The 13757-nt window shown below is 40.1% G+C and overlaps 1 protein-coding gene across 5 annotated transcripts in view; it reads left to right on the forward strand.

Annotated features, from left to right (window-relative positions):
- Positions 1 to 13757, forward strand: part of CENPJ (centromere protein J) — a 53365-nt gene that overhangs the window by 22271 nt on the left and 17337 nt on the right. For 4 of the 5 annotated variants that reach the window (XM_038573550.1, XM_038573548.1, XM_038573549.1 and 1 more), the window contains exons 8-10: positions 473 to 605; positions 4716 to 4881; positions 11161 to 11403. In XM_038573550.1, the coding sequence (XP_038429478.1) occupies positions 473 to 605; positions 4716 to 4881; positions 11161 to 11403 (542 nt within the window). The remainder of the gene's footprint in view (positions 1 to 472; positions 606 to 4715; positions 4882 to 11160; positions 11404 to 13757) is intronic. The other variant, XM_038573551.1, reaches the window with a different exon arrangement.

The raw sequence follows: 13757 nt of genomic DNA on the forward strand, positions 1-13757 counted from the left end.
TTAACCAACTGAGCCAGGCATATGTTAATGGGAGTATAATTGATGTATAACATCCTGTTAGTTTCAGGTGTACATCATAATGATTCAATATTTTTATACATTACAAAATGATCCCATGATAAGTCTAGTTACTATATATCACCATATAAAGTTTTCAATATTGGCTGTTATCAAAAAGACAAAAAATACATGTATTCGTTTTTTTTAAAAAGTATTTGAATTTCTTTTTATGTGTGATGTTAATTCATTGTCAGACTGATACTCTTGAGGTTAAATAATGCCCTTAGATTGGTTTCTTCTGGAAAGTTAGGCCAAAGTAATTTTTGTTGTTGTTATTAGAAACATTGTTTCTCATGCATTTTAATAGTACTGATGTTTACAATATTTTTGGCTCTTACTGTTAATAACTAGCTAATGTTTTTGCTGCTGAAGACCTTTTGTGAAATTCAATATAATGTGGTCTATTTTATAGGTGACAGTGCTCGATCTCAAGTATTGAGAGAGAAAATTATTGAATTGGAAACAGAAATAGAAAAATTTAAAGCTGAGAACACATCTTTAGCTAAACTTCGCATTGAACGAGAAAGTGCTTTGGAAAACCTTAGGTAAGTTTGCTTCTATAAGTTGGGGAAAAAATATAATGATTCAGTTTCTTTAAGATTATATATATATATAAAATATTTCAAGTAATTTTTGTCAATCCAACAAGGTGTAAAGGAAAAGGAAGTGAAATCTTTTTTTTTAAATCTCAACCACATAAAAATTTTTTAGTTAAAATGACCCAGTGTAGTCAGAAATGTTAAAAGGGGAATTCTCTTAATGAGGACTTTGTACATTGAATTTTGAAAAGCATTTGAAGCTATGAATTCAAGTGCTACCTTTGCCGGTGCATTAATTTTCTAGGCCTACTGCAAAAAGTACAGTTGATTCTTGAACAGTGTGGGGGTTGAGGGCTCTGTCCCCCTGTACAGCCAAAAATCCACATATATTTTGACTCCCTAAAAATTAATAATACTAATACTGTACTATTGCCTGGAAGCCTTACTGAGAACAGCTGATTAACACATGGTTTGATACATGTGTTATACATGTATTACAATAAAGAAAAGAAAATGTTAAGAAAGTTGTAAGGAAGAGAAAATACATTTACAGTACTGTACTGTAAAAATTTGTGTATAAGTGGATCCATGCAATTCAAACCCATGTTGTTCAAGGATCAATTGTACACACAAACTAGGTGGCTTAAAACAGTAGGAGTTAATATTGTCATGGTTCTGGAGGCTAGAAGTCTGAAGTCAAGGCATCAGCAGAGCCATGCTTTCTATCCTATCTTATAGTGGTTGCTGTCAATCCTTGGCATTTCTTGGGTTACAGCTGGACATTTGGGTTGTTTCTACCTTTTGGTTGTTGTGAATAATGCTATTAACATTGGTGTGCAAATATGTATTCAGGCATCTTCTTTTAGTTCTTTTGGATATATACTCAGGGGTGGAATTGCTGGTTCATATGGCACATCTATACTTAAGTTTTTGAGGAACCGCCATACTGTTTTCCACATTGGCTGCACTAGTTTACATCACCTTAAATGATTTGTTATGTTGAGCCAGCCTTGTATTCCAAAGATGAATCCCCCTAGGTCATGGTGTAAATCCTTTTAATGTGCTGTTGGATTTGGTTTGCTAGTATTTATTGAGGATTTATACATTTGTGTTCATCAGGGGTTGGTCTATAGTTTGCTTGTGGTGTCATTGTCTAGCTTTGGTGTCCGAGTGCCTACCCTTGTAGAATGAGTTTGGAAGCCATCCAGTCCTGAACTTTTCTTTCTTGGGAGATTTTTTTTTTTTTTTTTAAGATTTTATTTATTTATTCATGAGAGACACAGAGAGAGAGGCAGAGACACAGGCAGAGGGAGAAGCAGACTCCATGCACGGAGCCCGACATGGGACTCGATCCCGTGTCTCCAGGATTACGCCCTGGGCCAAAGGCAACACTAAACTGCTGAGGCACCCGGGCTGCCCTCTTGGGAGATTTTTGATTACTGGTTCAGTTTCCTTATTATTGATCTGTTCAGGCTTTCTTTCTTTTTTTTTCTTTTTTCTTTTTTTTTAAAGATTTTATTTATTTATTTATTCATAAGAGAGGCAGAGACATGGGGAGACACAGGCAGAGGAAGAAGCAGGCTCTCTCTGGGAAGCCCAATGCAGAACTTGATCCCAGGACCCCAGGATCATGACCTGAGCCAAAGGGAGACACTCAACCACTGAGCCACCCACGTGCCCCCCCTGTTCAGGATTTCTAGTCTAGATTCATTTTGGTAGGTTGTATATTTCTAGGAATTTATCTGTTTCTTCTAGATTATCTAGTTTTGGGGATATAATTGTTCATACTATGATCCTTTTTATTTCTGGGGCATCTATTATAATGTATCTTCTTTGCATTTATAATTTTATTCGAGTCTTTTCTCTTTCTTAGGTCTAGTAGGAGTTTGTTGATTTTGTGTGTTTTTTCCTTCTGAGACTTCCTTAGTGACTGCATTGGTTCTTTTGTAGTGTCCCATAGATCCATGGGTTTCTTCATTCTTTTTCTTTTTTCTCCTTTGACCTCAAATTCCTTGTTGTTGAGTTCACAGATTCTTTTAGTTGATTGTTGTTGAAGCTCTTTTGTATTTTTTCACTTCAGTCACTGTGTTCTTCAGCTCCAGAATTTCTGCTTTTTAAAGTTTTATTTATTTAGTTTTGAGTAATCTCTATACCCCACATGGGGCTCAAACTCATGACCCTGAGATCAAGAGTCACATGGTCCAGCCAGGTGCCCCCTCGTTTTAGGTTTTATTTAGTTAGTTTTAAGTAAGTGTTTGTGGGTTTGTTTTTTTTTAAAATGATTTCTATCTCTTTGTTGAACTTCTTGTTTTCTTTCATGCATTGTTTTCCTAGTTTTGTTGAGTTATCTGTGTTCTCTTGCAGTTTGTTGAACTGCTTTAAAACCGTTATTTTGAATTCTTTATCAGGCAGTTCTTAGATCTGCATTTCTTTGGGATTAGTTGTTGGAGCTTTATTAGTTTCCTTTGGTAGTGCCACATTTGCATGAATCTTATGTAGTTTTGTGTTGACAGTTTTATATTTGAAAGGGCAAAAAACTCTTTTTGTCTTTACAGACCAGTTTTGGCAGAGCTTCTCCAACTGGATCCCTGGACGATGGTCTGCTTCTAGGATCACAGTTGAATAGGATTGTAGTGTGGCTACTGCTGAGTCCACACTGGAGTCCATAACTGGCAGGTCTCTTAACAGGGACATGGTGGATGTGGTTCCTACAAGATCCCCAGTTGGACAGGACTGCTTGTAGGACCATAGTTCAGCAGTGCTGGAGCTAGTCATGGGGCTGCTTCTGGGTCTACTGTTGAGTGCGTAGACACTTGGCTTATTACCAGGGAGTGAGAATGGGTGTGACTCCTACCAGGTTTTTGAATATCCTCCTGCCCGGCCCCTTAGTGTTCTGCTTGGTCCCTCGGTGAACAGGACTGCCTCCAGGACCACAATATAGCAGGGCTAGAACCAGGGTACAGGACTGTTTCAGATTTCATAGTCATGATTGAGGTCATGAGGTCCCTTACCAGGGACAGATGGGTGTGGTTCCTCCTGGGTCCTTTGGCAGGTGAGCCAAAGGATTTCTCATCTGCCTTCGTGGATGGTAGAGATCCCACGAAAGTACTTTAATCTGTGTATGGTTGTCAGGTTGTTGTTTGTGTAAGGAGATATGGGCTGGTGAACTATTCTACCATCTTGATGATGTCACTCTTTCTATGCTCTTAAGAGCATCAGCATGCACCTGGGTTCTGATAGTTCCTCTGATCAACATTTGGCCCTCTGTCTTATTTGTTTTTTGATACCTTTTTCTACCTTTCTATCTTATATTTTCTCTCAGATTTTAGCCACCCTGCCCTCCTGGCTGATCTTTGACCACAACAGCCATATTCCTACCTCAGGGCTTTTGCTTGTAGTGTTCCCTCCTCTGGAGCTGTTTTGTCCAGATATCCTTAAGGCTGTTCTCTTAGTTTGTTCAGATTTTACTTAAAATATTATCTCAGCAAGATGACTCCATCCATAATTTTAATTTCCGTGATATTTTCTACCCTCATTCCTTACATTATTTTTCTCATTAACACTTCAAATGTGCCATGTATTTTATTTTTATTTTTATTTTTTTAAAAATATTTTATTATTCATGAGAGACACACACACACACACAGAGAGAGAGAGAGAGAGAGAGAGAGACAGGCAGAGGGAGGAGCAGGCCCCACTCAGGGAGCCCAATGTGGGATTTGATCCTGGGTCTCCGGGATCATGCCCCGGGCTGAAGGTGGCGCCAAACCGCTGAGCCACTGGGGTTGCCCTGTGCCATGTATTTTATTTATCTTGTTATTGTTTGTCACTTCCATTAGAATGAGAAGCTCCATGGAAGTAAGGATGTTTATTTTTTTCTCTGTGGTTTCTCCAGTACCCAGGGTAGTGCATGATTCATAATAGGTGCTCAGTAAATATTTGTTGGAGGAATGCTTAATGGAGTTAACTGAGTTACTTCAGTATTATGGCTTGAAGCTGGATTCACCAAGACCAGCAGCTCCTCCATCCCAGGCAGTCACCAGTGTTTCATTTTGTACCACATGTGGATTACACCATTAAGATTGTCCCTTTAATAACATGGTTTGGTCATTTTAGGAAAGAAATTACAGACTTTGAACAACAGAAAGCAAAAGAATTGGCTCGAATAGAAGAGTTTAAAAAGGAGGAAACGAGGAAGCTACAAAAAGAACGCAAAGTTTTTGAAAAGTATACTACAGTTACAAGAACTTTTCCAGATAAAAAAGAACGTGAAGAAATACAGGTATGCCAGTTCTTTATGTTATACTTACGTAAGTTAGTAAGGATGACAGTCTTGTAAGAATCTCAGTTATATGATGTGTCAAAGAGAAATTGGGTGTCAATTTAAAAATTTGTTTAAAAGATTTATTTATTTATTAGAGAGAGAGCTGGGGTAGGGGCAGTGAGTGAGAAAGAGATTCCTTAAGGAGACTCCCTGCTGAGTGTGGAGCCTGCCATAGAACTTGATTTCAGGACCCTGAGAATATAACCTGAGCTGAAATCTAGAGTCAGATGCTTAACTAGCTGAGCTACCGGGTGCCCCTGGGTATCATTTTATTAATCATCCATTGACTCGATAAGGAGTCTGAGACACTGCACGAAGAACATTTTTTGTAGTCTGACTTTGAGAGAGTAAAATATATCAGTTCTTTTGTTACTAAAGGCTGCCCCCCCATCCCAAAAAAGACTACAGTAGTACCATGGATGAATTAATAAGCTAAGAGTTGGAAACCAAAACACACAACCATGTTGTGTTGATCAGTTTGACATCCCTTATACCAAATACTGTTACTTCTATTCATTTATACAAATCTAAGGCTCCTATACTGACTAGGTGTTTAATTCCAAAACTTATCAACTGATAGGCCAAATAATCAGTCCTTTTCATTTCAAAGTTAGAATGGACATAATCAGAGGAATGTAGTAGTTAAAAATAATTACTGCAGGGGCACCTGGGTGGCTCAGTTGGTGAAATGTCTGCCTTCAGCTCAGGTCATGTTCCCAAGGTCTTGGGACCAAGCCCTTCATGGGGCTTCCTGCTCTGCGGGGAGCCTACTTCTTCCTCTCCCTCTGCCTGCTGCTTCCCCTGCTTGTTCTCTCTCTCTTTCTCTCATTCTCTCTCTCTCTGTCTCTGTCAAATAAAAAAATATATATATATATTATTTTCTTTTGGGTGTTCATTCCTTAAACCCATATATTTGAGAACCTTTATGACAACCACTGTGGAATTATTGATGAAGACATTTCTGTCTTCCTGGGATTTACATTCATCATTATTGATTTACAGCTTTTCATAGACTCAAGTTATTCTAATTAATTACAAATCTTCCTTTTTGATAATCAAGTGGCCCCAGCTTGGCCTGTGGGAGCCCTGTAGGTACATCAGCTTCCTTGTCCTTCTTTAGCTTTGCCATTGCCCTTAGAAGTTTGAGATTATTCCTGCTTTCTCTCACTAGTGGTTATTTCAGACCATCTGGTTTTTTGCTTTTTGTTTTTCTTCAACTTACCCCTGATCTGAAATCAGCCATTGTCCAAGGAGCCGTATTTCTTGTCTTACTACTAGGGCGTTATCTGAGGACTGGCGGTCAGCCACAGTGGTGTCCTTGCTCTTGGTGCCTATCGTAGTGTCACTGCTGGGGAAGGGGGGATGTCTTTGGAGTCATAAGTTCACACTGATTTTTTCTTTCTTAATCAAGTAACTTTATTCTAATTTTCATACAGTGAGTTTTCATTGATCATTTACACACTGAGGGTTAGTCAGATCTCTGCATTTACTGACCTGTGTATCTGTTTCTTCATTCAGAAAATATTTGAGGGTCCAGGATCTATGAGGTGCTATGTAATGAGCTGCTTAGCTCTGTTTGGATGTTTCAGACTTACCTTATCCTCTTCCTACTAAATCTGCCTTTCCTTCTGACTTTTTACACATTCACACTTGGGATAAAAAGAGATCTACTCTTCCACCTTTGAATTCCATCAACAATAACTTCTTTTGACTTTATCTTCTGCATATCTTTGTTATCCTGACTCTTTCTCTTCCTCTCAACTCTCATGTCCCACCTGTGTTTCTCTTCTTCTGTGTAGTCAGTCAGCCTCAGTTTCTGTCTTTCTTCCTTTCCTCCCCACTCTGTCCTCCCCTTGCTGTCAAAGTGATCTTTCCACATGAAATCTGATGTTCTTCTGCTTAAAATCCTTCAGTTGACTTTCTTCCTAGATAAAATGCAAACTCCTTAGCATGCCATGTAGGACCCTTCATAATCATGTTCCTTCCTCTTTCAGAATCTCATATTCTTCCCTTAGAGCACTTGCTCACTCTTTCTTTCCCAGCTCTACATCTGTATGTTGTTTTTCTCTAACAGTTACTTTTCTTTTTTGGTTATTGGTCTGATTTACTAGTCTTGTAGTGGCAATCTGCATCAATAAGCTTGTCTTTATACAAATGATCAACAGACACATGAAAGAATGGTCCACATTCCTCGGTATCAGGGAAATACAAATCAAAACCACAATGAGATGCCACCTCACAGCAGTCAGAATTGCTAAAATTATCACATCAGGAAACAACAGATGTTGGCGAGGATGCAGAGAAAGGGGACCCTCTTACACTGTTGGTGGGAATGCAAGCTGATGCAGCCACTCTGGAGAACAGTATGGAGGTTCCTCAAGAAGTTAAAAGGAGAGCTACCCTATCACCCAGCAATTGCACTGCTAGGTATTTATTCAAAGGATACAAACATAGTGATTTGAAAGGGTACATGCACCCCAGTACTTGTGGCAGGAATGTCCATAATAGCCAAAATATGGAAAGAGCCCAGATGTCCATCGACAGATAAATAGATAAAGAAGAGGATAAAGAATACAGATAAATGGATTTTGAGGATTCCCATCCCCATGCTTTAGGACTAGAGGACGTCTTATCTCCCAGATATTAAAACTTAAAAACTCTGTTACTTTATTTACTTATTTATGTATTTATGCAAATCAAAAAGTTTTGTAGAATTCAAAGAAAAAAATTGTCACACATATTCTAGTTGTTATTTTAAATCCTATTTTTTAATTAGCCCATTGTGACCAAGTATTATTAATATTTTCCATTCCATTACTCTAATCTTTCAGTCCCATTAGGACTTTCCAATTCATTGATTTTCCTCACCTTCTTATGTTCTAAATCCTAGAGTCAGTTGCTCTAATCATTTCTATAAATACATTCTTTACTCCCTTTTCTCAAGTCATATTTTGTTGGCAAGACTATAGGCCTGGCATTTCTTGCCTACTTTATCTTTGTGCCCATAACATTTAATGGGAAGAAACATTTAATGGAGAACAAAGCCATTTTATTTTTTATTTATTTTATTTTATTTTATTTTATTTTTTATTATTTTATTTTATTTTATTATTTTATTTTATTTTTTTTATACAGGGCCATTTTAAAAGTCACAAGCACAAACCACAAATGGGCCTGTGTTGTTTCCATTGCTCTCTTCTCTCCCACTCTTCGATTCCATTTCACTCCCCTGCCATCTCAAACTTCCCACGTGTGGCCTCACTTCCCTCTGAAGAAAGACCCTACTCAACACAGCTGAGAACGTCCCCTTGATCCAACCGGTGATGCTGCCCTGGTGTCCGAGCCTGTGTGCTCTGCCTCCGTTCCTTCTGAGACCCTTCTGCTTATATACCAGGTCTCCTGGTACCATCTATGGCCCTACTCCAGCATTTCTTGTTTCTCTAACAGCATCCATTTTCCACTCTACTGAATCTTGCCGTCAGTGTACACACTGGCTGTTACTTTTTAAAATCTCTCTTGCCTCCATACTCCCTCAGCCACAACCCTGTTTCTTTGTAGCAAAACTCCTTGAAAGTGGTGTCTCTTTCTACTTCTGTCCACACCACTGCTCCAAAACTGCTCTTGTTGTGGTCACCAGCTTTTTCCCGATGGTCGCGCAGTAGCCACTCAGTCCTCATGTGACTTGGCTGTCCGCACACGACTCCTCATCAGAGCCTTTGTTCATTTGACTCCCAGGATACCTCTGGGTTTTCCCCTTACTTGGCTAGTGCCTTACCTCGTCCTCTTTCACTTTTTCCTTCTCTTTAACCAAACGGTGGAGGTTCCCAGCAGAAAGGAGCATCTGTTTTCCCTTGATGAGCTCCTCTAGTTTCATGCCTTCAGTTAGGATTTATATGCTAAAGACTCCCAAATTTAAATCCTGGCCTGGACCTGCTCAATGTGCTAGTCTGCTCTGTCTGACTAGCTACACATGTCTCCAGGTGAACTTCTGCATTTCCCTTCCCAGCCTTCTCCATCTCAGGTGGCAGCATCCCTGACCTTGCATGTGCTCAGGCCAGAAACAAGGATTGTTCTCTTCTCTTTCTCTTATACTGCATGCTCTTCTGTCAGAAAATGTACCCAGTCTTGAGTTTTCATCTCTGAGTTAAAGGACTGTCCAGATAGCCTCTGCTCCCACCCTGTCTTTTTCATGGGTTGTTTTCCATGTAATAGCCAGTGATTCTTCTGGAAAGGTGCTGGGTTTTGTCCCCTCTCTGCCCATGGCCCCTTTAATGACTACTTTTTTCTTATAATAAGAGCCTCAATCCTTACAATGGCCTCAAGTTCCTAGATGATTTGGTGTTCTTTCACCTTTTTCACACTGTCTTCTCCTCCTCTGTGTCATTCATTCTGCCCCAGCTCACTGGCCTGCTTGCTGTTCTGTGACCGTGCCAGGACCACACCTCCCTGGTGTATTTGCTGGTGCTTCTGGGAATGTTCTTCCCCTGAACAACCATGTGATTCATTGTGAGCCTCCTTCAGGTCTCTGTTCCAGGAGCCCTGACAAATTGTGTACTGCGCAGCTTCCCTTCCCTGCATACCTGTCCTTCCCTGCAGCACTGCTTTCTCCTGGCTACCTGCCTTTTCTTTCCTAGACCCTATCACCTTCAACACAGCTCTCCCTGCAATCTTTGTTTTGTTCTTTGTATTGCAAGGACCCAGAACAGTACCTGATGGTAGATGTCTTATAAATATTAATTATTTTTTAACGTTATTGAGGAATAATTGAAAAATATAAGCATATATATTTAAATGTACAGTGTGATGATTTTATATACATATACCTTGTGAAATGACTAGCAAGATCAAGATGATAACAGACCCATCACCTTACATAGTTAACTCCTTGTGTGGGTATGTGTGCTGAGAATGCTTAAGAATATGCTCTCAGGAACAACATCTGCTCTCAGTGCATATCACCGTATTATTACTATAGTCTCCCTATTGTATGCTGCTCCTCAGAACATATTCGTCGTGTAACTGAAGGCTTTTGTACCCTTTGTTTGACTTTCATCTCCCCATTTCCCTTTCCCCCAGCCCTTAGCAGCCACCATTCTATTGTTTCTATGATATTGGCTTTTTTCTTTTTTTTTCTCTTAAGATTCCACATACAAGTGATACCATACAGTATTTGTCTTTCTATGTTTGGCTTATTTGCCTTTGAATTCTTAACCTGTTTAGACTTTGTGTTATGATTTTAGTATTAATAAGTCTCTGTTCATGTGATAACAATGCTTACCAGTTAGAAATTGCTCATTTATTGGTTATACTCCACGCTTTTATACATATAGGGAGGCTTATGTTTTGGGAGGTCAATGACCTTGTTTCAAGAGCTTTTAAGAAAGAACTGAGGTTTGAGCCTTAATCTCACCCAAACCTAGAGTCCATGCTCCCTGTGATATGACCACCCCCCAAGGGGGAGGTCCTTTGAGCCCTAGTCTCTTCCTGTATGTCATGAGGCTTACATGAGAATGGATAGACATCAAGTTCTGCATGCATATTAATGAGCTCCCTAGGGCTCCTCACTACCTTTAGGCTCACATCAGGTAAGTTCTCAGGTGGTGGGCAGTTAGGTTTTATTTCCACCCTTGCTCTCTGCCTCAGCTCTCAGGCACTCCCCATATCTTGTACCCACATAAGCTGTGTAAGTGACTAAATTTTCCTTAGTTCTGACATTAATTTTGATTTTTGTTTGTGTAATTGCAAATTGCTTCTAGACATTTCCAGGAGTTTCTTCGCATATGTCATTTAGTACATCTGAAACAAAGCATTTTCTTAAAACCTGTTTCTTCTCATGAATTCCAAGTAGAAACTGTTTTCAGGACTGATGGTTTTGACTTTGAATCTTTTATTCATCCCTTTATCTTCACGCTTCCTTAAAATAGTCATGAATTCCTATTAATTTTTTCTTTACCAGATAATCTTCCATTTTTCTATTAATAGTTTAGTATAGACCTTTATTACCTCATGGCAGTGTTATTGCAATGAACTCCTAAGTGGAATCAGTTTTGTTAATGGTATAAGGTGAAGCTCTAACCTGAACCCTTAATCCCTTTCATTAAAAACTTCATATTTTTGAAATGTGATTGACCAAGCCTTCCCTTTTCTGCTGTCTATGCTAGGGCAGCACTTCTGTTTTGTTGCTGTGTCTTTCTTCTAGTGCATTGTTTTAATCCTAGTAATTTTTTTTTTCGAGAGGCTTTGAAACAGCAGATAGCAGATTTACAGGAAGATTTGAAAAGAAAGGAAGCAAAATGGTCAAGTACACATGGCCGTCTTAGAAGCCAGATAGAAATGTTGGTCAGAGAGAACACAGACCTCAGGGAAGAAATAAAAGTGATGGAAAGATTCCGACTAGATGCCTGGAAGAAAGCAGAAGCTACTGAGAGCAGCATGAGGACGGGTCCCTGTGTGACTGCCACAAAAAAAGATGGGTCCATGGTAGGTTTGGAGCTGGCTTCGTCAAGGCAGGGAGATGTTAAATATTTGAGTGCTCAAATTTATAGAGCCAAAAAGTAGAGGATGATTGCCAGGGCTGGCGGGGGGAGAAATGGGGAGTTGTGGTTTAATGGGGACAAAGTTTCAGTTTTGCAAGAGGAATTAGTGCTAGTGATGGATGGATATGAGGGCTGCATAGCAGTGAGGATGTGCTTAATGCCACTGAACAGTACACTTATCAGCGGTTAACATGGTGAATTTTATGTGTTTTTTTACCATAATTGAAAAATTCTTTTGAGCATTGTTATGTAGTTTTCAAATTCATTTTTAGAATTCTTTTAAAGAATTATAGCACAATGGGCAGATAATCTTAGTTAAAACAGGCCAAGTGAAGTTTTTTTTTTCTTGCAGAGTCACATGCATATGATCCTTTTGAATTGAGTAATTGGTCTTTCATTCATCTATAATTATAATTTTGATGTGCCAGACACTTTCATGCACCGGGGATAAAGCAATTAACAAAACAGATAAACTTCTTTGCCCTCTTGAAATTTATATTCTAGCAGTGGGAGGTCTATAAATAAGACAGATAATAAAATTATGGTGTGTGACATAGTGACAAGAACCAAGGAGAAAAAAGCAAGGAAGGGGGATGATAACTGTTGGGGTGAGGGTTATTGCTATTTTAGACAAGATGGCCAAAGAAAATCTTACCTAGAAAGTGGCGTTTGAATAATGGCCCGAATAGGGGTACAAATCTGGGAGAGAGCAGAGCCAGCAGAGGAACCCGAGGCCTGGAGTCTCTCTGCTTCGTGGGCCTGAGAATGAGCATGGTCTGAGGCTGGTGGAACTGGAGCAGAATAAGTGGGGAGAATGGTAGGGGATGTGATCAGAGATGTGACGGAAGGAAGTGGGTGCGGAGTTCACCAGGCCTTCATTGATTCCTGTGAGTCCTTGGGTGTTTCCTCTGAGAACAGGAACCCTTGGAGGACTATGATTGGAGTTGACTTAATCTTTTGTTTTAGTAAGTTTACTTTGTCAACTGCCAACTGTAGACTGCACAGGTTGGGAGTGGAGGGGTATAGACATACTTGGGAATACCAGTTAGGAGACTGTTGCAGTAATTCACACCAGAGATAACAGAGGCTCAAGACTGGGAGAGCAGCCATGGAGGGCTGAGAAGTGGATAAGATTTGACAAGCACCATGAGAAGAGAGCATGTATTTCTGGGGGCATGGATATTAGAACTCAGATTTAGATAGGGTAAGTTTGAAATACCTGTGAAGAAGTTAACTGGAGAAGTTTGAAAAGGTGGAGATGTTAACTGGGCAGTTACACACCTATCAGGAGGTCAAGTTGGAGCTCGAAGTTTGGGGGTCATTGGGAGGTGTGGTAAAGCTTTGGGCTGGCAAAGATCACCAGTGCTGAAAATGTGGGTGGTGAAGAGATCCATACACTGAGCCAGACCATGAGAAGGTGAGGGATGAGAAGAACAGATAACCAGAGAGAATGGAGTAGAGGAGGCCAGCGTGGCATCCTGAGAGTCAAGAAAAGAAAGGACTTCTAGGAAGAGAGAGTGACCAGCGGTGTCAGAAGCTGCTGCTAAATCAGATAAGGGCTGAAAATTAGTCATTAGATTTACCAAATAGGGCTGTGTTGAAAATAAAAGTCTAACTGGATAAAAGAGAACGAGGAGAAGTTTTAGACCGTATAACAGCCTGGTGGAAAGGTTTTGCAATAAATATAAAGAGATGGGGTAGTGGCTGTAAGGAAAGGGGTGTGTGTGTGTGTTTTAATGGGAAAATTAAGTGTTTTGTCTTGGTAGGATTGATTCAGTAAAGAGCAAGATACTGATGCAGGAGCAGGTGGGAGAATGGCTGAAGCAGTGTTCATGAATGGCGGTGGATTTAGGGGTGAAGGGAGGGGCAAGACTTGGCCAGGAGGACAGACAGCACATACCTAGTAGCAGAATAATGTGTGGACCGTGGGCTCAGTGGGTGGTGCCCACTGGTAGGAGGTTCCCTCCTGATGCCTTAACATTGTCAGTGAAGTAGGAAGCTCAGTCATCCTCAGAGTGAGGAGGGAGAAGTGTAGGAGGTTTGAGGAGAGGAAAGAAAGTGTGACATAGAGGTTTAGAGGAGTGGAAAGCAGAGGGACTGGGGAAGTGCAGTCTGATTCCTGGGCTGCTGTGGAGGCTAACGTAGGTTAGAGATCATACACTTCAAGTGAGAATTGTTTGTATTATTTTCTTGTTCAGCTTTTTGGTTGTAGCGTGGTGGAGCGTTGTATTTTAGAAGAGATACGGTCATTCAGGTGAATACTACCGAGTGAGTGAGGGGCATGGAAGTCAACAGTAT

Source organism: Canis lupus, chromosome 25 (assembly GCF_011100685.1).
Source record: "Canis lupus familiaris isolate Mischka breed German Shepherd chromosome 25, alternate assembly UU_Cfam_GSD_1.0, whole genome shotgun sequence".
In the NCBI taxonomy this organism is placed as follows: domain Eukaryota; kingdom Metazoa; phylum Chordata; class Mammalia; order Carnivora; family Canidae; genus Canis; species Canis lupus.